Here is a 23,570-nt window from a genome sequence, read left to right on the forward strand (position 1 = left end):
TGGATTTTAATTTTTATGGGCTAATTTCCGTACCCTATTTCCAAATATCAAAGTGACAATCGGATCCAGATTTTAAACATGTCATGTAGCTTTTTATAAGCGAAGTTGCAATTTTGACAATAAACTATTTTCTTGTATTGTATGTTTATATAAACAGAATAGTCTGGACTAAAATTCAATTATGGCAGAGTAATAAGGATCTGTGATGGTGATGTCAAATATCATGAATTTACGAAATCCGTACAAAATATTAGTATTATTTTCCAGCCTTTCTTTCTGAATTCTGAATGAGATAGATTATGATGATTGCTCATATAATACAAAGTCTGAAGGTCATATTATTTTAGGTTGTGATCATGTGATGCCCATGGTAACTACACAAGTTCGGAAGTTCCAGGTGGGGTGTATTTACCAAAAATCAAAGAAAAAAACAAAGAAAACAAAAGAAACGATAAGGATTAAGAAGGAAGGGATGACTTTGTGATCGACGAGAAGACGCATGTGCTTGCCACCACCGTAAGCATAAACATTTCAAAATTTTGTATTAAAATATGAGCAACATACGAACCACTCCGCCTTAATTTTCTGCTTCCCTTCACTGTCACTGTCGGTTCTCTTCTGTCATCTTCATACTCCATCTCCATGTGCACCTTTTTCTTGAGCCTCTCATCCTCACACTTACACTCCCAAAATGGCCATCGAGAAACAAAGAAGTTTCTCCTTCAAACGCACAAGATTCTTTGTACTTTCTTTAACTATCTCCTTCTCCATCATCTTTCTTACATTTTTCTCCATTTGGGTTTTCAAAAGCGATCCCTTTCTCATCAATCGAGAAACCCGTTTTCAGTTCAGTGAGATTCAACCCCCCTCTCAAGACCACTCCCAACCCTTCACTTCCAACTTTCCAATACGCTTAGTGGGAAGTCTTGCACATCTTAATCAAACCCATTTCGGTAAACCGTTGAATACATCAGAAAGTGCCAACATTTCCTTCAGCTTTCATGAATTTCAGAGAAAATCAAGTGAGAGTGATCTGGAACCACACAAGATTGATGCTGTAAATGCTACTAAACTTTCAGATTTTCATATCCATACTTCGATAGCTACCAATCACACGATTCCTCAAAATAAATCCGAGGATTTGGTCTCTGAAGGATTGTTTTTGAAGTCGATAAGTGAAAGAGTTCACACAAGTGATTTTCAGGAAGAAAAGGGTGAAAAGGTGTGTGATGTTACAAAGGGGAAATGGGTTTACGATGAGAGTTATCCTCTGTACTCTACTTTTACTTGCCCTTTTATAGATGAAGGTTTCAATTGTGAGGCCAATGGAAGATTGGATAAAGACTATATGAAATGGAGGTGGCAGCCTCAAGATTGCTACATTCCAAGGTAATTTTTCTTTTTTTCATGCTTAGTCTTGCAAGCACTTTTCACATAGAGAGTTATTCTCTGATTACCTTGATTCCAAAATATGCATAAAGCTGCAAACATTGGTTGGGTTCTGATTTTGAATGAATTATATATGTTGCATATAGGTTCAACGCAACAAACATGCTGGAACTGATCCGAGGAAAAAGGCTAGTGTTTGTGGGTGATTCCATCAATAGGAATCAATGGGAATCCATGCTATGTCTGTTAATGAGTGTGGTTAAAGATCCAAAGAAGGTCTATGAGACACATGGCAGGCGTATCACCAAAGAGAAAGGAAACTACTGTTTCAGATTTGTGGTAATGAAGATTTTTGTGAATGTTTTAGAGTTATGCGATCATTCTGGAATATATATATATATATATATATATATATATATATATATATGTATATATATTCTCTTTCTCTTCTTGTGACAGGATTACAAGTGCACAGTTGAATATTATGTGTCCCATTTCTTGGTTCATGAGGGGAAGGCAAGAGTTGGAAGGAAACGGTTGCAGACCCTGCGAATCGATACTGTTGATAGGAGCTCATCCAGATGGAAAGGAGCTGACTTTCTCATATTTAACACCGCTCATTGGTGGAGCCATTACAAAACTAAATCAGGGTAACTTTTTCTTAGAGATTAAACATCCGTTGAGCTTTCTGTAAATAACATTTACAAATTACAACAACTGTGACTGTGACAGGGTGAATTACTATCAGGAAGGAGATAATGTTGTGCCTCATCTTGAGGTGTCAACAGCTTTCAGGAAATCCATGGTAACTTGGGGATCATGGCTTGATAAATACATCAATCCAAGAAAAACACAAGTTTTCTTTCGAACTTCTGCTCCTTCCCATTTCAGGGGAGGCAATTGGAATGCTGGTGGTCATTGTAAGGAAGCTTCTCAGCCCCTCAACCACCAAACTGCAACCATCAATTATCCAGAAAAGAATGTGATTGTAGAAGAGGTGATACAGCAGATGAAAACCCCTGTCAATTTCTTGAACATAACCCGTTTGTCAGATTACAGAACTGATGGTCACCCATCTATTTATGGAAGAAGAAAGGGGAGCAGTAGTGGTTTGAAAGGGGAAGATTGCAGCCATTGGTGTCTGCCTGGAGTTCCAGATATCTGGAATCAGCTCTTGTATCTTCGTCTGCAGTCTAATAAGGTTAGAAACAGTAGCTTTGTGCAGTGATTCAATTCAGATACCTTTTGTAACATAATTAAATGGTGCAATTTGTATAGCCAGCCAGTTTCCTCTTCCAATCCAAGTATATAGTTGTTGTTCTAATCAATGTATTCCGACTTTTATGACTAACAAGAAACATTATTACACTTGCTCAAACCATGTCTAGTTCAACCAAAAGATGACCTCAAAAAACTTCTCAATCCAACAAATAGAAAAAAAGTCTTTTTATAGATGAGATTGGTGCTTCTTTGGTCGATGAGGAGGTTTGAGAGCCCATGGTGGTGAATGCTGAGGCTCATAACAGTAATCATAGTAGAGCTCTGTTCCAGCTTCAATATGCTCTTTGGCAAATATGCCAACACGATGATCGCCTCCCACCTTTATTATCTGCATGTCAATGTCAATGTCAATGTCAATGCCTACCTTCATAATTGGACCAAAAGAATTAAGACCAATAAATACCTTTGCATAACAGTTAGGCTTTGATGAGTGGTTGGCAAATTTCAGTTTGTTTCCTTTTCTCATAGCATCAATCACATACTGCATGTGTATAAACAAGTTTCAAAAGCTATATATATATATATATATATATATATATATATATATATATATATATATATATATATATATAGTACACACAGAAAGTCCATATGAAAAGGAACCGCTTGCCTCAGCATTCAAATTGAAAAGGAAAGATGAGTTTATACGATCATATAAACTCCCTCGGAGATCTGCTTCTTGATGCGAGATGAGTTCACCCGTATAGTCTCCAAGATACTCATCTTTGCGGACAGAGTTCTAGGGATATTATGAAAATTTCAAACAAGTCATTAAATTTGTTATTAATATAGGTAGGCAACATGGATGGATGCTTAGATTCATCCTTACCTTTAGAAATACACCCCAACCAGCAACATCAGATTTACCCAAAAGGATCTGAACACAATAATAAGAATAAGTTAGGCATTATTATTATTATACTCGTATATAAAAGGAGAGAGTAAGAAAAAGCGTAGTGCTCTCACCCTTTGCTGCTGCCTTAGAAGGATCCTCATGTTGCCACACCGACCTTCTCCTCTTCTAGGGGCCGAGGGCTCACCTAATGACCCACAACTGCAATATCAATATCAATAGTAGAGACATTAATTACACTCAACTTTTTAAAAAAAAAATATTAATTAATTCACAAAAAGATAAACCATGCATGCATATTATATCTTTACATTACCTCACCCAACAATTTCGGCAAATATCTGGGTCGCATTCACGTGCAGCAGCATAGCATGGGCATTGATGGCTTCTGCACCGACTCTTTGTACAGTGGCATCCCTTAAATCGGTTTTTGCAGCTTTTTAAGCACCTAAAAGATCAATTGTTAGTCTCAGCAAAAGAAACACATGTAAGATGATTTGTGCATATACACACTTTGATGGATTACTAGACTTGACACACTCAATAAATGTAACAACAGCAAGTACATGCATGCTTAAAGTTGCATACCCGCAATACTTTTCACAAGTAGAATTTTTTATGCAAGGACATTCCTTTCCACATGAGGACTTGCATTCACATGGAGTATACTGTTTGTTTGATCGGTTCTTTTCATAAGCAATTCGTCTCCATTTTGGTGGATGTCCAGAGGACTTCAAAGAATACTTTATTTTCTTTGCTTTACCCTTACGACCAAGTGCCATTTCTTGACCCTAACACAACATAAATTAATCTTAATTAATGTTGTCAAACAAAGAAAACTAAACAATATTTGTCTTTTCTTTGCTGGTGTAATTCCATTCCATCTTTTGAGGTCTTTTGCTTCCTATGATCTAGTTATAGTGGATAGAAAGAAAAAAACCCAATAGAATGCAGGAAAAAAACCTTATGATCTACACCGGTTCTCATATTGTTGCCTCCATCACACATGTAGCTGTATACTTGGGAGCAAGTTTTCAGTCCAGGGAGTAGGTTTTTTGTTATGAGACAACTGTAGGTCATCAAAAGGTTTATAAAAACTTAGAAAAACAACAATTTAATAACTCGTGTATTAAGAATATATGAATGGCATCAAAACTTGAACCATATCAGAAAATACTGCTAAATACCAACTACCAAGTTCCTCATACCTGTTTCTACCATATATCTGGAGTCCCTTCAAGTATAGATCTTTCTCAAGAGGTTTCCAAAAGGCTTCTTTTTTACTAATATCTGTTGAAACACACAGAGAGCAAAACTAAATGTATCAATGAAGATAATGGCTTCATTGTTGCTTGTCATCCATGGTTCAATTATGTTTGGTATGCTAATATCCAAAACTTTAGTTTTGTCATATATAATTGTCATATCTCTATTAACTGTTACCGGAATTAACAACATTTTCTGTTTTTTGGTAATCTTCTTGTATATGATTAGTAATCTGTTTTGTTTTTTTTCAAGCATCGTGGATGTTTGCTTTTGGACCTTGCATTTTTGTGTATTCACGTTCTTTGTTTTAGTATCATATCATTTTATTAAAATTCATAAACATCACCATGTAGTTAAGGTGAACTAGTTAATGCCCCATACACCACACAAGACAACCTGTTACATATATCACTAAGTTAATGTTCTGAAGTATGACCTGGATCAACACCTACTGAAGAGTCCTCAACCGGGCATTTATTTGAAGTTCTTGCATCAATGTTACTTGAGTCGGCTCTCTCTGGATACACCGTTGTCGCTTGTAACTGAAAAATATTATCAAATCATCCCAGGAGAATATAGCAATAAATGGTAATGAAAGATGATCATCTACTTAGGAAATAGAACAATAAGACATAAATAGTCATCATCTAGGATTATTATCAAAGCAAATCACATATAACAAATATATTGACCCTTTAATGGAGCATACTATCACAGTGTAAACACACACTCCCTACTGTTATGGTCTTATCTAACACCAACCAAACGTCAATTCTTGTAGCTAAACATATCATGACATGCTGTTCCATGAGGCAAACAATTGTCATGTAAATATCACGACTGCACAAGTGATCAACAAAGAGATAACATGATAAAGCCAAATGATAAAGCCAATATTCCACACAACAACCAAATTATAGAAAGGGTGAAAATAGGCTCTAAGTTATAAACAATGTTTTGCAAGTAAGCAATGTTGGATCTTAAGCCAACAAAGAATATTTCTATCGAAAGGTTTGCTAGCGTTTCGACTATTGAACATACTTGGTTGTCTCCGTTTATGTACAACCAACCAATATAGGGCCTTTAACACCCTTGCTCCGCCTAAGACCATCATTATTCATTGATAGAAATGTTTATCACCAGAGTGGTATGTTGTATCGTTACATACTCCATTTACATAAGAGTTAGTCACATTTTAGACAGGACAAAGATAGTGTCTCCGTGTAGAGATGAGAGAGTCTATATGTTTAAGGTATTTACTACTAAATTTTGAATGGTCCGAGTCATGTCTCTAAGATTACTTCTTCCAGGCCTTCTTAAATTTGACTTTGATAGATTCTTTGAAGTAAGCGTGACACGTATCTCAGCTGCTATCCATCGCCCTAAATTTGGTTTTGGCTGATAATATAATGTTGAAAATGATGATATATACATCATTTGTATATATGACTTGCCCAACTGCAACGTTAAGTTGGCATTTTCTTTTCACGTGTGACTTCCGTTTTACATCGAAGGTCATCTACGTGTACCGACACGTCTTATCTGATGATACAATATCAAAAAGTTGTATTTGGAGTGTAAACTCTCAAAATTGCACCATTGTTTGATTTAAATAACAAATGTAGGCTTCTTAAGTATTGTAAGTTCAAATAATATATTGTAGTTAACAAACACTACGTTCAACTTGTTCTCTAGAAAGTATTTTAGCAAACAACATTTTGTAATCCTATCTTCAATTTATGATCAATACATATATATGTATGATACGAACCTATTAGCCATGTTCTCTTTATCCATGTTTTCTTTTAATTAGTCAAATAGTAATTACATTTAATTAGGAGGCCACGATTCTATTATGCATGCGTGTTTCCCATTTCTTAGTTAGTTGTAGCTAGCATATTTATATCCCATGTAAGTTACACTTTGAAGCAGGAAAAAAAGCAGAAAATTGTCCCAAGTAATCTTCTTCATCTTAATTTCTTAGGAGATTGGTCATCTCAAATCGACCTCTATCAATTGGTTCTTTCATCATCGTCTAATTGCCTCCAAAAAGTGAGTATGACTCCACCTCCGACAACCCCAAGATTACCCTCGACAACCCCAAAGTCGCCCCCAACGATCAATTACAGGTTTTAATCCACCTTGCCACCGCCACCACCAACAGCCTAGACACCATCACCACTCATCTTGTTGCACAATCCGACACCATGAACAACATTCTCAAACTCCTCGCCGCCAACAACAACCAGGCACCGCCGCTGCCACCGCCACCACCACCTAATGCTCACCCACGCCTACCAAAAATATACCTCCTCAACTTTGACGGATCAAACCCGCTTGACTGGGTGTTCCAAGTGGAAAATTACTTTAGCTATTATGTTATCCCACCAAACCAACGACTTTCCCTTTCCGTGTTTTACTTCACCGGTGATGCCCTCAGTTGGTATAAACACATGTCCAACAACAACCTCCTTGGCAAATGGGTTGAATTTACCCGTGCACTTGAAACCCGCTTCGGCCCTTCTACTTACGAGAACCACCGAGCTACACTTTTCAAGCTCCACCAAGTCTCCACGGTTGCCGCCTGCCAATCAGAATTCAAGAAGATTAGTAATTGTGTTGTCGGTTTACCTCCCCACGCATTACGTGATTGTTTCATCTCCGGGCTTCGCTCCGATATTCAAGCCGAACTTGCCCTTCACGGTCCCCATACTCTCCACCAAACTTATGGCCTCACAAAGCAAATCTAAGATAAAATACGAGCTCACCTTCCATCTCCCGATGATTCCCTCGAGCCTCCCCCAACGAAACTGTCATTGTTGCCCACTCCTTCACCACCTCCCCCAACACTTCCAATCAAACGATTAAGCCCCACCGAGATGCAGAAACGATGGATCGAAGGTCTTTGCTAAAATTTCCCAACAAAATGCCAAATGGGTCACTAACGCAACCCACCAAAATTCCTCATTCTTCAATCCGAAACTGAGCCACCATGGACCTTCAACACTCAATACGATCTCGGCGTTAAGGACAATGCCATTTTTTTAGGGCGGGAGTATTGATACGGACCTATTAGCCATGTTTTATTTAGCCAAGTTTTCTTTTAATTAGTCAAATAGTAATTGCATTTAATTAGGAGGCCACGATTCTGTTATGCATGCATGTTTCCCATTTCTTAGTTGTAGCTAGCATATTTATATCCCATGTAAGTTACGTTTGAAGTAGGAAAAAAAGTAGAAAATTGTCCCAAGTAATCTTCTTCATCTCAATTTCTTAGGAGATTGGTCATCTAAAATTGACCTCTATCAATGTACCATTGGGTCAATGGTTGAACACCTTAAAGCTTTGAGTTCTTGTGAGTTTTCTTTCTTCAGTTTATTTTACTTCATATTTGTGTGTATCTTATGTATTGGTTACAAATTTGCATGTTGGTTGGTCATGTTTACTTAGTTTAGGAAATTTTTGAGTTTTTCTATAGAAAAAGTAAATATACTCCTACATTTATTCCTATATATCCTCCTACCCATCCTAAATGGTGACATGTGTCACATAAGTATATTAAAATATTATTAAATCCATTAAATATGACACATGTCATCATTTAAGATGGGTAGAAGAATTCGCAGGAAGAAAGTACATGAGGATATTTAATTTCTCTTTTCTATATTGTTGGTCTTTATCATGATTTTCTATTGACACATTTATTACAACATATGGTATCAAAGGTAGGGAGTCATTTGGGTTGTATTTGTGGTGCTATTCAAATACTTTCTTATTTCTTAGAATAATATTTTAGTTGTGCATACCAAGTGTTTCACTAAATGTTGGTACTTGTACATGCACTCATATAAAATCATATCTTGATTTAAGTTCTTCATTTCAAATTAAAAAACAGAACGAAGTTAGGGAATTCTGGAAATGATAATGAAAGATGGAACAAAGGGGATCATGTTCATTTGGTGGTTTATAACCTAAAAAGAAATTAGGAATGAGCACTCACTACAATAATCATCAATGGAAGAAAATGTGATAATATAAATTAGTTTAGAAGTTACGGACAAAGGTATTTGGATGAAGTTGGATAATGTATACATTAGAAGCCTTTCACATTTATATAAACCATTCTAGATTACAGTAAAATTAAAGAATAGGCCATTGTAAATTATAGTAAAATGATAGAATACACATTAGAGAGAACTTCATCCTTAGAAGTATGGAATGAAAGATAAAAAAACGCATAGAGATATTAAAGATTTTAAACACAAAAATCTTATAAGAAAGCACTCTTGTAGCAAAAGACGGATTAATATACACAACAATTTACAACTAGTAAAACAAAAGTTAAGAAATGCTAAAAAAAGCTACAAAATAATAAAGGAAACATGAAAAATGAAACCTAAAAATTCAATAAGAATGATAAATCAAGCTAGTTGTGAATTACTAAGGCTAGAAGTATGTAATGGAAAGATTATTGATGACAAACTAAGGATAAAAGCATGTGATCGCCAGATTATTGATGACAAACTAAGGATAAAAGCATCATAGTAAGATTCCATGACGATAATACAAATTAACACATGTTGTGTCAAACTTTATGGAACCAAAACCAATTAAGCATGAATAACAAGTAAGTAATGCAATCTAATTCATTGGAATGACAAGTGAAACATGATCATTATTCTTCATCCTAAATCAATAAGCACATATGATCAAGGGTACGAATAGATGAGAATCAAGCTTTTTAGAAATGAATTTCAAATTTCCAACAAGTGTATGCCATTTGTTAGTAGAATTGCACAAGTCTCATATCATCAACATGAAACTTTCAAATGTTTTTCTTAGCCTTTCATCTATATAAATCTTGTACATACGTGCTATATAAATGTTTCATACATGAAATATTTAAATGATTTATTGTCTTGTTTACCTTAGATGAAATGATGTTGCATTTATACAAATAATACCTTCTATTTTATTATATTTCATGACATTGGCATGTGTTTTACGCATATTCCATAAAGTTTATTAAGCATGATTAGTTTAACCATTACATACCCCAACATATAATATATGGGAAGAATGAATATTTTGAAAACAAACCTGGTGTGAAAACCCGTATATGGTCTCCATGGTTAGTGAACCTCAAAAAGTTTGACATACTTATATGTTGCAATGAGATCTCAAAATGAATTTTTATGCATGATGATAAAGAAGGATGTAATATTCTCATTCATTCACTAAATTGACATGTCTTATGAATAATTTTTATTCATGAGACCATAACATACGACTAAGCTTAATCTTAGTTATCTTTGTAGTTTTGGATGTCTAGTATTTGTCTATAATATATGACATGAAAAAAAGAGCCCCATGAAATTAAATGTAGATTATTTGGTTAAAATGACGAGGTAAAATGATATGTAAGATAACTAAGACTGATACTAGACATTTAAAAAACACACAAGAGTAGGTAGTTTAAACATAAGTTATTTTGAATCAAAGTAGAGCTAATGGTGATACAAGTGATAGAACTTTATGTGCTAGCACACATGCAATCAAGTGACCCAAAAAATAATGAAAATGGTTAAAGAAAGACCAATTAGGTTGTTTACTTCATGTATTGAAAAATGAACCATGTTATCTTAATGATGCAATGAATTTAACCAATAGTTTTAAATGGCTCGATGTAATGCAAGAGGAAATACATATTTCTTTCTAAGAATCATACATGGAATTTTGATCCTTATATAAAAAGGTCACACCACTAGATGTAAGTTGTATTAAGGGTGAATTTGATGGAAGGTACAATGCTTGTTTGGTGGTGGAAGAGTTTTCACAATTGAACGATATCAAATAGGATCATATATTTGCACCATTTATGAGGCAAACATAAATTAGAATGGATTTATACTAGTTGGGTGTGTAAACTATGTTTCTTCATGGTGATTTGGAGAAAGTATATCTTAGAAATAATTGAGGGTCAAATACTATACTACTGAGTACAAGAGTAGATTGGCAGTGCTTGAGAGCAAGTAGCAATGCAGAAGAGAAATTCCATTGCTATATGGAAAGAGTATGAAATGTGTGGGTAGAGCTTGAACCATGTTGTTCGATGCTATGGTGATAACATTGACCAAAGATAAATTAGAAGAGAAATGAGATAGAGAGAAAGTGGTGCAACAAGAGTCATGATTGACACTTAAGAGAAAGGTAGTGGGAATGTTCAAATGTTGCCATGTTAGGAACTAAGGAACATGAGAAGACATGTCAAGACTTCCGTGGAAGTATGTAGAATAAGAGGACACTTTCGTAGTGTGTCTACAAGAGAGAAAGAAGAGGAGATGTAGCTCATAAGGTGAAAAGAGATAGACCCGTGAGATTATGTAGATATGTGTGTGAATTTAGCAGTTTACTCGTAAGTAACTGTTAGAGAAAAGAAAGATTAGAACTTATCTGTAATAAGGGACAATTAGAAAGAGAGTAAGAGGTTGCATAAAATTGTAGGAAGATAGCGGACTCGTGAGAAGAGTCTAAGGCTGAGTGCAGAGTCCCAGTAGAGGATGAGATAACCAAGTATCATATAGAAATGAGAAGTTAGAAACATTAGTAGTGTGTTACTTCCCGATGTAAGAAATGTGTAAGTATATGAAATACATCTTTTAGATGTATCAAGTATAAAGTAGATAAGAAGAAGTGTGAAAGTCATAACAGTTGGCTCATGAGCAGCTGGGGGCTAAAGAAGAAGAATACCCAAGAATTTTCATGTTCAGAATTTGGGTATGAGAAAAGAGATAGGATAATTATGAATCAGGTAATCAAGTGGTAATATTGAAACTAGATAAGTATGGTGTGTATGTAGTGTATGGGCACTACAGACACATGGTACTTATTGTGATTCATGGAGTCATGAAGTTACTTAAGGATAAAGTGGTTTGGGATGATAAGTGCTAGCATGGTAAATTGAGAAGAATTTACCACGTACAAAGTGATACTTGAGATCTCGTGAATAACACAAGAGTGTATGTGAAGGTTTGGTGTGAACACAAAAATATTGGTGAATAGAAAGGTCGTGTTTTCATACAAAAATTTAGAATGAGTGTTGAAGTGATTAGATGTAATACTTCACTAAAAACTTAGAAAAAAGCTAGAAAAGTGGTGGTGTGGACACATGTTGTGGAGTCATAGTAGTGTAGTGGAGGCACAGTGGTTTGCAACTTACTTAAGAGTAGATGTTTAAGATGTGTATTTGTTTGAAACCACATTTGTGAGAAAAAGAAAGAAAAATGTAAGTTTATGCTCATGGTTGAGTAAAGTAGGACAAAAAGATGAAGAATGTTGTTAAGTATGGAATGTGATTGCATAAGAGTATATATAGTAGTAGATGCCCCTTAACAACTATTGTGAGTAGATAGATGAAGAGAGTTTGGTAATTGCATTGAGAATGCAAAGAATTGGAAAGTAGATTGGTATTTTGGGTTATGAGGTTAATTAAAGAAGAGAATAACCTTAGAAAAGAGCCATTAAGCGAGAAATTGGCTAAGGAAGTTAAGAAAAGATTTCGAGGACGAAATCTCTGAAAGGAGGGGAGATTGTAAGAACCCAAAATTTAAAGAGATTTGACTTTTAGTTAAATATTGACCAAATGGAAAAAATGGTTATTTATGAGACTTTTGTAATTTTATAAAGCTATGATTTTATGAAAATGGATAAGATAAGTTTAAGTCACTTAGATGAGATTAGATAAATGAGTTTAAGAGAAAAAATGCATGAGAAGATGCATTTTGGCCAAAAGGGTAAAATGGGAAATTTTATGTTTTTGGGCCAAGTTTGTGAATTAATAAAATAAGACTCGTATTAAGTCCATAAGAAGTGACTTAATGGAGTTGTAGAACTCATCCCCACCTTCGTGTGAATATAAATATCATTGGAAACAAGTTTAAGAAGAAGAAGATATGCACGTTAGAAGATTGGAAGAAAATTGTCCCCAAGGCTAGAATAGATTCAGCAATGCAGTTTGCGGATCTGCAGCCACACGACATGGAAAAAGCCTTACCACAACACGGTGAGGGCGACGAGGTTTCAGAAGAGACTTCTCGACCTAAGTGGAAGCCAACGTACTTTCCAACGACATGATATTATACGGTACCACGCCGCAGTGGCTAAAGCAGGTTGTTATGGGGGATAAACATCACAGATCGGCTAGTTCTTGACCATGATCAACTTACGCGCACCATGGCGCTGTAGGGAACTCATCGCGACGCAGTTTTAAGTTTAGAACATAGGTTTAATAGAGTTAAGAGCTCATTCCAATCACTCTTCTTGGGATATCTACTGGGAGCAAAGAGGTGGCGATTTTGATGCCAAAATCATGCCAAGAGAAGCTAGAGATGGAACCTAACATGAATTGTCATCCTTTTTCCATTAAGGTAAGATTTCTCCAATTAGATTGGTTAAATTGATCAACCTATAGATTGATTATGATATTGATAAGAGTGTCTACAAGCTTTAATCAAGCTTTGGAAGTGACTTCCATGGTGAAATGAATCCATTAAGAGTTAGAGTTTGAAACCCTAACTAGTGAGGATTATCATTGATGCATTAGGGATTAAATTGTAATTAATTAGGTAGTATGTGATGCTTAATTAATTCATTGGTTAAAATATATTAAGAGGTAGAAATTTAAAAGATAGAGTTATGATCCATTGATTGGTCTATGATAAAAGAGTCATTAAGCTCTTAATAGGCTAGAACAAGTTTTAAGAAACTTGATATGTGTTTGAATAGGCCTTGAACAAAGAAAATGGTTCAAGATACATCAATCGAAGAACGGATCCAAGGGTAGTTAGTTTTCACTAACTAACAATGTGAGTTCCAACTCTTAATATATATATATATATATATATATATATATATATATATATATATATAGTGTTAGATGAAGACATATTATGAATATATGTCTAAAATCATGTATCAGAGCTTGTAAGTTTACCTAGAGTATGCATGGTTGGATGAGAATGATAAATACCTAAGATATGATAAAAAGAGATATAATATGATTATATGCATTATAATCATATAAATAAGTATGTAGGTATGTGGAGATGCTAATGTTATTATGTAGAATACCTATATGTATGAGATGAAGATAGAGATTAAGTACTCAATGAGTCGAGTACTAGATTAGTAGTAGAAATGATGTGTATGACATGAAGATAAAGATTAAGTACTTAATGAGTTAAGTACTAGATGAGTAGTAAAAATGATCTCTTTATGTGATAAAGAGATAGAATGTCCATGTGACAAATGTTATGTAAGCCTATGGTGAGACCATCGCATGTGTAAAGGAGATTTTGAGGTCAAGACATAGTTTGACAAACTAACTTTAGGTTTTGTTTCTTGCTTAGTTCGAGCCAATGTTTATGGTGGTCAGAGTAGCTCAAGTTGGGAGCTTTTGGGATGGCGGTACCGACGGTACCTCCATGAGCATTACCCTGAGAATGATCGGGTTGAGTCTTTGGCCTTTCATATGGGTTGGGGGAACCGCTTTCATCTCCCTATCTCTTTCTCTCTCGTACCATAGATTTAAGAACTTGTACTATATATATTGTTTTGTATATTTTTGAATGAGTGAGTTGGGAAAGATGTTATTTCCATGTTAAGTATTCAACTACTTCGGCATATGAGTTTTCCTCGGTTCATCATGAAGCATATTGGCCTTAGACAATTGTTCGAGAAATGCTTTGAAATATTGATTTAAAACGAAACGAAAAATGTTGTCCTCACTCGACAAGACTATGAAATAGAATGGATATCAAAGAACAAAAAAAATTAATCTTTGTGGAATTTGTAGGCATCACGATCGTTATTAGAATAAATGTTCATCCAGACCTAGACAAATGTGTGTTGATCCATAATGGTATAAGATTTGTTTAACTTTTTGGTACTCTATTTTAAATTTGTCCAGTTTATATTCACAATGTTCAAGTTTTATGTATTTTACGTTGCTCTTACTCGATATATGTTAAGGATGTTTGATTATGCAAAATCTATTAAAGTTTTATTTTATTTGTAACTGTTAGTATTTACGTTAATCAATTTATGCTATTATTTTTTAATATTAGAAAGTTATATGTTAAATGCTGTTTTTGTAAAATAATAAATTATAACTTTTCCAAATACCACATTTAATATCAATAATTTTATAAAAAATAGAGTGACTTATTGACATAATCTAGTTCTTTGCAATTATTAAATTAGTCCGTATGCTATTTTTTTATGTAATAGATTTTTTACACTATGTTGAATGCTACTTTCAGTATTTTGTTTGTAATATAAATTTCTAAAACATAAAGAAAATTTTATGTTGTATTAAAATAAAAAAGTTTATATGCTAGCATTATTTTGTAATATAAATATTTTTGAAGTTAAAGATTGAAAAAATATTTTATTTACGCACTAAAAAAATAAATCACTATATTTTAGTAATGAAATTGGAAACTACTATGAACTGGTAAATATATTTTAAAATGAATTAAATATATATTAAAAAGACTATGGATGGGTACAAAACTCATCAAATTGTTAGTGGAACCACCTTAAAATTGGTCTCTTGATTTGTCTTGCATTATATTTGTGTGTTTCTTGTGTATTAGTTAGACATTTGTACATTGGCTGATAGAGTTTACTTAGGTTGAGCATTTCGAGTTTTATCCGTGGTGTTGGTCTTGATCACAATTTGAGAAGAATGGGACATGTGATATCCGTAAATCATAACAGATTCGATCTACTAATTCCTGGTATTTGATTCATGACACCATTTTTAAACTAGTCTATCATATATAATAATAGCCATCTTATCCCTCGACTTAGCTTCCCCTACATACCATAAGGCTTAAAGGTCTCAACAGATTCTCTCTCTGACTCTCCTTATACACAGGCATCAACTATCTAGCTCCCAGAGCTTTCCCAATCAACAACCCTATGTTCCATTAGTATGTTACTTGCTATCAGTAATTCTTCAATGAGCTCGATCACTTGCCCCATCCATTCATTCAAGTGCTCAAAACGTTGCTCATTTCTCATCACCTTTTAGGCTTTGTTTTCATATGAATATATACACAAATGCAATGCATTTTCTCACAGGTCTTCATGTCACCTTTATCGATAGAAAATGTAACCCTAATCATGAATTAAGATTGACCTATAGCAGCAATAATCACAGAGATGCCAAACCTGGTCCAACTTAATACCATATTAATCCTGAAATACTGGATCAATTCTGCTATATATATATATATATATATATATATATATATATATATATATATATATATATATATATAGTATCTTTTCTCCCCAGTGCATGATTACGTGCTTGATGCAATTGCAAACAAATTAGAGGAATCAAGAGATCGAAGGTGATTCTCCCTTCAATTACGTACAACAAAAATAAGAAAAGTAAATAGGATTTCATACCTGCCGATAACACTGATCACCACAAGGTTCTTCGTCTTCCTGAGACTCATCAGGGGTGTACTGTTGTGGTTGCAGCTGGCAATAATTAAAGCAAATGAAAATACATGCATCATCATCAGTTATGCAGGTTGTAGCATATATATATATATATATATATATATATATATATATATATATATATATATATATATATATATATATATATATATGCCTGCTAAGCTGTAAAAAGGTTGCAGTGCTTTTGGAAGGGCAAAAATGCTTACAGGAGTGATAATGGGCTGGGAATTGCCGTGGAGATTACAGTCAAATACCTGTGAATTTAAGTAAAGAAATTTGTCAACCAAATATATATATAATAAGACAGATATGAAACAAATTAAAAGGCTAACAAGTACAAGTACCAGACAAAATCGACAAAAGAGAGCATCAATAGAATCTAAAGCAGTAGTTAGACTTTTCTCCAAAAACACACTCATGGTGTGCTCAACCTCCGTTGCTGCAGATACATTAGTTTGGTTTAGAGTTTCTTCATCCTTCTCCTTCAGCATGTTATACACCTCCTGTATCATATATATATATATATATATATATATATAATATATATATATATATATATATATATATAGGCTTAGGTTATTTTGTTTTCACTATCTATTGTGTGCATGTATCACTGATTCTGGACCAATCATTTTAGTTATTTTAAGAAAGTAATTAATGCATATTACATGTTGAAAATATAATAGATATTAATTACATCTTCAGCATTTAATATGCATTAATTACTTTCTTAAAATAACTAAAATGATTGGTCCAGAATCAATCATACAGGCACACAATAGATAGTGAAAACATTTGAACCTAACTCTCTCTCTCTCTCTCTCTATCTATCTATCTATATATCTATATATATATATATAAAACAAAGACATCCAATAATAATGAAGAATTAATATTTCAGTTCAAATTATCTAGAAATATGTACTAGTAAAAAGTAGAAGTTGAAAAAAAAGGAAATTGAAAGATAATATTGGTGCAACTTAATTACATTGATTTCAGAAGTAGTTCCACCAATGAAATTTTTCAGTATTGTAACTAGTTCCTCGCTTAGTTCATATTCCTGGCAAACCATCCTGCAAAAATTAACAGGTAGCACTGATCAAGTAAGTAATTAGAAGCATGCAATTAGTAGTTTCTTTTCCAACTATATTATAACTTGTGCAACGTAACAAATGTAGAGCAGACAACAGCACAAGGACAAATACTATATATGGGACAAATTAAGGATTTGCTATTGATCGATACTGATATGTAATCATGCATGAATGGTTGCAATTTTATGGGACAAATTAAGCGACTAATTTTTGCACCAATGACTATGTATAAAACCAATGTTAAACCTATATATGCCATTCGTACGTGTAGTTATTGGATCAAATATGATTTTACACAGCTGAGAGGTTTTAACCTTATAATTTCTTTTTCGGCCTCAGAAAATTCATGTGGCTGATCTTCAGCTTGTTCAGCAATCGCTTCTGCAGTACTATGATTGTAAATAATAGCCTCACCCCCAATCTGATCATAGTAGTTACATCGCTTCCCTATGACTGATTGATCTTCAGTCATTCTCTCATTTCTGTAACGCATGCATGCATATATGCCAAAAGAATTCATAAACAATAAGTAATAAGTATATAGAATGATGAAAATCATCGATCGATCAATAATGCTCACGCATACAGATTAATGAAACGAGCAATGATATATATATATGCATGGGTAATTAATTAAAAGGATCACATGTACATGCCTGGTCAAAAATGTCCAAGTAGTGTAAGGTGGTATTTTATGAATGACCACCGGAAGCTTGGAAGTTACATGAATAGTAGCTACATCATCTTGAGTAGTAGTAGTAGTCGTACTGGTGTTGTTATCTTTGTCGCACATAATTAATCCTTGACCTTTTCCAGGTACTACGCAGAGAGGATTTTTAATCCTTGATGAAAGCATTTTGCCAGCTAAGCTGCTGCGATTGCCATCAATATCATCATCTTCAGTAGCACTACTTCTGGAAGCAGCTAATGACAAAAGCTGCGCCGCATCGCTTTCTACTCTCCTTTTGTTCCTCATGACTTTTTCCTGTGTAAATATATATACGACAGGTAACTGATGCTTACTCTCACACATTCCACCCATAAAATTGTAATATATAATATATTAGTTATTTCTCATTTTATCATACATATATATAGTATGTCCCCTTCCGTTTGAAGTAGTTAAAAGAATAGCATATATATATATATATATATATATATATATATATATATATATATATATATATATATATATATATATACACACACCCACCTAGCTAACATTCAGATGAAGAGACTGAAGAACAACGTACATACAGCAAAGCAATTAAAGTACTTCAAATTAAGAACAGGGATCGACTCACTTTAACAAAACCAACCCTTTCTGCTTGAATACGCTTTTTCAGTTTAGTTATTTTGTATGTTACGTCATCCACCAACCCCTCTCCCTGCAACAGAAGAGAATGATAATTAAGTCACATGGATGGCATGTTAATTAATGAATTCATGGAACGCAACAGCTAAGCATCAATCACATGATAGCATACAGCATTTCAATGATCAATGAGAGCGATCTAGCTAAGTCGACATATTAGAAGGGAGATGTTTCCGCAGTAAAATGGAAATTAGTGCAGGAACATCTTCAGCCAAGGTTAGCTATTAGCCTATTATAGTTGTAAATCAATTTTCAATAAACAATTCATCAAACGTATATTAATTCCTCCTATTCCGAAATTAGAGACTAGATTTTACTTTCAGAATCTAACCGAAAAACACCAATTTTATAAGTTTGGTAGCTAGAGCTCCCACCTTCAACACGCACGCACCTTCATATATACCTAGACTCAAATATTTGACACTCGGATAGAGGCCGATCATTAGAATGAAATCACACAAACACGGCACATTAGTAAACATGCGTCAGCTATCGTCGATTCAGTTATATCAAGGAACACAAAAATACATTCTTTCGATGGATGAAAATTGTATAGAATTACGAGCGATCGGTGCATTTCAGAGCACGTAATCAAATGGGTATTGAAAGAATCATGTGTTTGTTTGTATAGAGAGAAAGAGAAAGAGAACAGACCGTAGATGTGGAGGAATAGGTGGACTTGGAAACCATGATCGCTGCGATGGGAGTTGGGAGAACAAAGAAGACGGTGATCGAGAGGCCGGGGGGGGTGCTGACTGCTGAGTAGGGAGTGTTAATGTGTGTTATAATATATATATATATATATATATATATATATATATATATATATATATATATATATATATATATATATATATATATATATATATATATATGGAGTACTATGGAGGACGAAGGCTTGCGGGTTATTATTATTTATGAGTCTGACCTGACGGTGTTCATTTGAAGTCTGGACCCTACTTGTAGTTGTCGGCCCACTAAACTCGGCGTAGTGGTCTACTCTTTCGATACGGTCAAGTAAGTCATTCTTAACGCATAACAGTCTAAACAGTTTAGTTTGTTTTTAAATCTTTTAAGCCGACCCTATCATGCTCACACATGAGCATCAATGGTTCTCTTCTCTCCACCACTCCTAGAGGAGATGGTGTTCGTCCATGAACCATACCGTCATGAGGCCAAGAAAGAAGAAAAGCAGAAACCCTCCACACGTTGCCTCGAGGTGTTAGGCCGGTGGGTGTTCTCATTGCCTCAACGCATTGGGTTGTCCACCTCAGGCATTGACAAACCCATACCGATTAGCCTTAAGACTTAAAGACGTATTATACGACAAACGTTTGTTACCTTCTAGTTTTTGTCTTTTCACAAAAAACTCAATTATTTTAAAAAAACTTTATTTGGAAGATAAGCTTTTAGCTTTTTTTGTTTCTTTAACTATTATTATTGTCACAAGATTTTAGCTTTGAGTTTAAATAAAAATCTTAAAATCTAAAAACTACATCATGTAGTATTTAAAACAAATTATTGAGTTTTTTTAATAAATTTCTAGAATTACCTTTAAATATATATATATATATATATATATATATATATATATATATATATATATATATATATTTCTTTTATAAACAATTTTCATTATTGTATTTAAATATTTCAAAATCTTCAAATTATTTTTGCCAAATATTAATTTGACAAATAAAAGTTACAACTTCTACGTACTAATTAATTTTGTCAAATACATCCTTAAGAGACTTAATATTGTGTGTGTGTGTGTGATTTTTTACTTTATTTAAAATTAAAACCATTATATTATTAATTGTTTATCTAAAAAATTAGTCATATTTCTAAAAGACTCAATTGCAAAACCGGTCCATATGTTTAGTTCAAAATTGCTACTTTGATTCAAAAAGTTTTGGACTAGCACAACCGGTTCAAAATTTTAATTTTGTTGTGAGTTTGGTCCAAAATATTATAAAATTAGACTAAATTACAAAATTAGTCCTTATAGTTTCACAAAAACTTTAGATATGGTCCAAAAAGTTTTCAATTTGTATGGAAGGTCCAAAATAAGGAATTTTCTGTGATTTTAGTTCAAAAAAACTAGAAAAATATCTTTTTTCCCTTTTAATTTCTTTTGTATATTTTATTATATTTATTTTAATATTTTATTAATTAAAAATTAAAAGCAAACAAAATTGGGACCACCAACCAACCCCCAACGCACCATCCCTTCTCTCTTTATCTCTATTTCTCTCCAACCTAACCCACCAGGTGCCTCTTCAGTCTTCATCTTCAAAAATATCTCCAACGAGACCATCTTCCACTTCTATCCAAGCCTCCACTGACAGCAGAAGCTCAATATCCGATTCCTTAGCCACCTATTTGCTTCCAATAGATCTCTTATCGACGATTTCTCCGACCGACAACGGTTCAATATTTGATTTCTCTGATCGTTGCCATGATTACTGTAACACCCGAAATCCAGAAAGCTAATTAAGGAAAATAAAATCTTCAATCAAGAGGCCAACTCGTTGAGTTCAAGGGTGAGAACTCGACGTGTTGGAATATTTGGGCACACAAAATTTAAAGAACCAACTCGACGAGTTCAACAGGGTTTGGAAACCCTAGATCCGAAATTTTGCACCCTATTTAAACACCTTAAGCTTTAGGGTTTGGCCTCATTTCCATCCTCCATTGTCCAAACCCCAAACCCCGAAACCCTAAGCCATTTTTGGTGATTGTGAGCTAATCTTGTGCATTCTTGTTGAGCTTGAAGAAGAAGAAGCTTCAAGAAGGAGCAAGGACGTGTGGGAGGAGAGTAGATCCAGGAGTTGGGCTTCATTTCAGATTTATCTGAGGTATAAAGCTTCAACCTTATCCATGGCATGCTTAGATTTAGTTTTAGGATGCTTCTTGCTTGTTTTGACCCAAATGATATGATTCTTAGGATTTGGACGTCCCAAGTGGAGAACACTTCAGATCTAGGGTCTTGAGGGGTTTTCATGGCATAAAGGTGCCAACTTTATGGCCATGGAAGTCCCATGCAACCCCTAAACCTTCATTTTGGCCTTTTGAGCTTCTAATGGCCATACATGTAGAGAAAGTTTGAGACTTTACGTGATCATTTAGTCCTTTGAGTCCAGATCTATGACCTCATGGTCTATCTTGAAGTTTTGATGGCTTTTGGAGTTGGGTCCAAGCCATTTTAAGTTAGGGTTTGAGTTTTATGCGTTTGGGAGAGGTCCTTAATGGGTAAAGTTGGAAACTTTACCCTTCCAGACGTATTTCCAACTTGGATCTGAAAGATAGGGTCGTGGTTTTAAGAATAGGGACTTAATGCATTAAGAAGGGTTGGCAGACTGATGAACTCGACGAGTCCATAAGGGAACTCGGCGAGTTGGTGTGGAATGTTCCCGATTCTGTTGAAGGAACTCAGCGAGTTGTACCGGGAAAGTCCCTTTTCTGTTGAGAAGGAGGAACTCAGCGAGTTGGAGGAAGACTCGATGAGTTGGATCGCAATATCGCGATTTTGTGATTTACGGGAACTCAACGAATTGAGTCAACTCGGAGCGTTGACTTTGACTTTGACCTGAATGTTGACTTTGACCTTGACTTGACTTTGATTGAGGTTGACCCTGGGAGGGTTATGACTTTGATTGGGCCCAATTTAGAAAATTAGGCCATTGATGGGCCATGAGTGGGCTTGGGAAGTCTACCTAGTTTTGTACTAAATTAGATCAGGGGTAAAATGGCCATTTTACCATATGAAGGATTATTGGTTTTTGACTAAGTGTTATTTTGGTATTGATAGCTCGAGGAGTCGTCGAAGCAATCGTTAGAGATTCCTTACCGTGAGATTCTGCATTCAGCTTTGCAAGGCGAGTTTCCTCCTGTTTGAGTGGGTCGAAGGCACCAATACCGGCCCATAGTTATGAATGTATGCTTTCCGGATTACGGTCTGATGTCGGGTGGGGCTCTAGGAATGATTATATGTATGTTCCGGACTACGGTTCGATGCCAGGCGGTGCCCGATGAATGTGTGCATGTTTAGTTATACTTGTTGTATGTATGATACTTGTATATGCCTGTTAGGGATATGGGTGTGGGTGGGGGCCCACATCTCACCACTAGCTGATTGTGGACGGGGTTCCATATCTCTTCATTAGCAGAGTAGGGTCGAGGCCCATGATAGTCGAGGCCTTAGGATTGGAACTTATAGTACTATGTATGTTGTCTTTATGTGCTAGCATGATTATGTGATTTTGATTGTATATGTATAGTGGGCGAGGCCCAATGACAGGCGAGGCCTAAGATAGACAGATATGTATACCGAGTGGGGTTCGATGCTAGGTGGTGCCTGATGCCCGACACTGTTCGATGTCGGGCGGCGCCCGATGAAGGGGCGGGGGCCCAGTATATGTGATTATGTGTATGGTATGTGGTAGTTTGGGGAGACTCACTAAGCTTCTTGCTTACATTTTCAGTTTTGGTTTCAGGTACTTCCGGTAGCAAGGGGAAGAGCTCGGGATGATTGCATCACATACACCATGATGTTTAACCTGGGATGTTTACTCTGATGTTTTGATTTGGAAACTCTGATGATAATGTTTTGAAATACTTTGACTCATGTTTTGATGGAATGGTGTGATAACTATGGTTTTTATTAATAATTAAAATGAAACTTTTAGTCTTGATTTTTGGGATGTTTCAATTACTGGAAGCTTTGTGATGAACGACGATTTCCTGTGCTCCATTGGGTACGAACGCTTCAGTTATG

At 34.8% G+C, this 23,570-nt stretch overlaps 2 protein-coding genes and 1 long non-coding RNA gene across 3 annotated transcripts; 1 reads left to right on the forward strand and 2 right to left on the reverse strand.

Moving 5' to 3' along the window:
* The first annotated feature begins 278 nt into the window (after positions 1-278).
* TBL6 (TRICHOME BIREFRINGENCE-LIKE 6) lies at positions 279-2,688 on the forward strand. The gene is made up of 4 exons (XM_079019640.1): positions 279-1,389; positions 1,536-1,728; positions 1,849-2,039; positions 2,122-2,688. Exons 1-4 carry the CDS (start codon positions 692-694, stop codon positions 2,615-2,617), a joined length of 1,578 nt encoding a protein of 525 aa, XP_078875766.1. The 5' UTR covers positions 279-691; the 3' UTR covers positions 2,618-2,688.
* A 592-nt stretch (positions 2,689-3,280) lies between these two features.
* On the reverse strand, positions 3,281-3,730 carry LOC145073090 (uncharacterized). The gene is made up of 3 exons (XR_013691232.1): positions 3,637-3,730; positions 3,500-3,547; positions 3,281-3,409 (listed from the first exon to the last, which is right to left on the reverse strand). It is a non-coding gene; the product is annotated as an uncharacterized LOC145073090 (long non-coding RNA).
* Positions 3,731-5,205: 1,475 nt separating this feature from the next.
* On the reverse strand, positions 5,206-21,110 carry SWN (SET domain-containing protein). Its single transcript, XM_079019634.1, has 9 exons — positions 21,018-21,110; positions 18,723-18,806; positions 18,075-18,403; positions 17,733-17,900; positions 17,313-17,397; positions 16,669-16,827; positions 16,531-16,578; positions 16,268-16,342; positions 5,206-5,331 (listed from the first exon to the last, which is right to left on the reverse strand). Exons 1-9 carry the CDS (start codon positions 21,108-21,110, stop codon positions 5,206-5,208), a joined length of 1,167 nt encoding a protein of 388 aa, XP_078875760.1.
* Between the last annotated feature and the right edge of the window lie 2,460 nt (positions 21,111-23,570).

Source organism: Lactuca serriola, chromosome 9 (assembly GCF_051521515.1).
Source record: "Lactuca serriola cultivar US96UC23 chromosome 9, Lser_US96UC23_V15, whole genome shotgun sequence".
In the NCBI taxonomy this organism is placed as follows: domain Eukaryota; kingdom Viridiplantae; phylum Streptophyta; class Magnoliopsida; order Asterales; family Asteraceae; genus Lactuca; species Lactuca serriola.